Here is a 2,078-nt window from a genome sequence, read left to right as displayed (position 1 = left end):
GTCGGTCTCTTCTCCCAAGTAACAAGCGATAGGACGAGAGGAAATGGCCTCAAGTTGCGCCAGGGGAGGTTTAGATTGGATGTGAGGAAAAATGTCTTTACTGAGTGGTTAAACATTGGAAGAGGCTGCCCAGGGAAGTGGTGGAGTCCCCATCCCTAGAGGTATTTAAAAGACGAGTAGATGAGGCACTTGGGGACATGGTTTAGTGGGCATGGGGGTGTTGGGTCGATGGTTGGACTCGATGATCTTAGAGGTCTCTTCCAACCTCAGTGATTCTATGATTCCTGCCTCCTGAGGCCTTCTCTGTTGAAAGCGTGTGGGGTTTGCTTGTCTCTTGCTCCGGGGAATCGGGACTGTCAGACTGAAGAGGAAGGGAGGAGCCCTCTCAGTCCTTTCCTGGGGGAGCAGGGCACCTGGAGAGCTGCTCTAGCTCCACCGGGCATCTGAGTCTGTAACAAAAGCCAAGCGGGAGCTCTACATGCGCTAGGGCTCTTCACCAGTGAAGATCCACCGGCTGTGACCTCGGGTGGCTGCAGCCCTCGTGGATTAGGTTTCTGTTCCACGGTGTCTGACACCAAACCTGCTTCAATGGACCTGCCTTGGCAAAAGGAGTGAGGGAAATCTGGAGGCAAAACTTGAATTACTGACATAAAACCAAGGCAAACCCCAGATCAACAGCCACTTGCAGCTCCTCCTGTAGCAAACAAATGGTTCCTCATCACAGGAGGAAGGAGTGCTGGGAACTGACAGCTCCTGCACATCCATGACCTAAGCCGTGTTCAGCCACGAACAGCCCGAGGTGGAAGGAGGAGGGCTGTGCGGTCGGAAAGAGTATTGTAGGATGCGACTGGCTCAATCGGTTTAATTAAATTGGTCAAGGTGAAATTTTCCAAGCTGCAGCTGCCCTCTCCTGCCTTTCTCTGCTTAGTCCTGGCTGATCCCTTTCTTCTTCCCCACAGGAATGTGATCCACGGCAGCGACTCGGTTGAGAGTGCCCGGCAGGAGATCTCCCTCTGGTTCCGCCCGGAGGAGCTGACTTGCTGGGAGAACACGGCCGAGCACTGGATCTACGCGTGAGAAGGGCAGCCCGAGGGAAGTATGTCTTCCTGCCTGGGCACGGGGCGTTTCCATCCATTTCATCGCAGCCGCTTGGACTGGCTGTGGATCCTGCTGCGGTGTCGCGTGCTGCGGGGGTTTCTGTTCTGCGTGTGGGTGGAGGGGTCCTGGGAGCCGGTCTGTGTGTGTAACTCTGCGGCTCAGCTCCCTGCAAGAGTAGCCACTTCTTTTCTTTCTCTCTCTGCTATCGTAAGTAGTTGGTGTATTGTTGCTCTGTTCGCTGCAGCATCTTCAATCCCAAGTAGCTCAAGGTGGTTTACTGAAGTGAAAGCTGGGCTCTGTGCCTGTTCCTGTGCGTTCTCAGACCTGCCTGGCGCAGGAGAACGTGTGCTCCTCGCCGCTGGGAGAGGTGCTCCGGTCACTGCAAGGTGATGCGATCGATACCATCTACCTGCATTTCTATAAGGTTCTTCACCAAGGGCTTTTAAATAAGAATTAGGCTGCTATGGGAGAAGGGGGAAAGTTCCCTCCTGGGGGAAGAGCTCGTTCCAAGACAAGGAATGAAGGACAGGACAAAGTGCTCGCTCTCCCTCGGTGGGAGCTCTGCGTGCCAGGGCTGGTGCAAGTTCACCTGGCTTCAGATGTGATTAGCGAGTCCATGGAAGGACGATTCACCAGACGCTGTTAAACGCACAGTGTCTCTGGCTCCGGGTGCTGGGAGCGGCTTCTCCAGGTCTGCTCTGGTTCTCCGCGGGCCTCCGCTGCTGGCTGCACGGCCCCTGGCCTGACCCAGCACGGTCAGTCTCATGCTGTACTTCCACGGCAACTGACGCACGCCAGGGAAGCGGCAGCACTGTGCAAACCACAGGAACAGAAGGGGGAAGAGTGGGGTGGGGAAGGATTTGTAGATTTGGGGCTCAGGAAGGACTAGGAGGACTATTTAGTCCTCTCTCGTGCGCAGTGCAGGCTGTGGAGTCCTGGCACAGAGCTCTGGCAGATCCTGAGATCTTCCTTGTCTGACG

General features: G+C 55.5%; 1 protein-coding gene across 1 annotated transcript in view; it reads left to right on the top strand.

Annotated features, from left to right (window-relative positions):
- NME3 (NME/NM23 nucleoside diphosphate kinase 3) overlaps positions 1 to 1,381 on the top strand; it is a gene marked incomplete at its 5' end in the record, with an annotated part of 3,175 nt that extends 1,794 nt beyond the window's left edge. Inside the window, one exon of the mRNA XM_009278331.1 lies at positions 960 to 1,381. Coding sequence (XP_009276606.1) covers positions 960 to 1,077 — 118 coding nt within the window. The remainder of the gene's footprint in view (positions 1 to 959) is intronic.
- Between the last annotated feature and the right edge of the window lie 697 nt (positions 1,382 to 2,078).

This window comes from Aptenodytes forsteri, unplaced genomic scaffold, assembly GCF_000699145.1.
Source record: "Aptenodytes forsteri isolate BGI_AS27 unplaced genomic scaffold, ASM69914v1 Scaffold26, whole genome shotgun sequence".
NCBI classification, from domain to species: domain Eukaryota; kingdom Metazoa; phylum Chordata; class Aves; order Sphenisciformes; family Spheniscidae; genus Aptenodytes; species Aptenodytes forsteri.
Note: the sequence above shows the minus strand (reverse complement) of the source record. Positions and strands in the feature narration are given on the sequence as shown.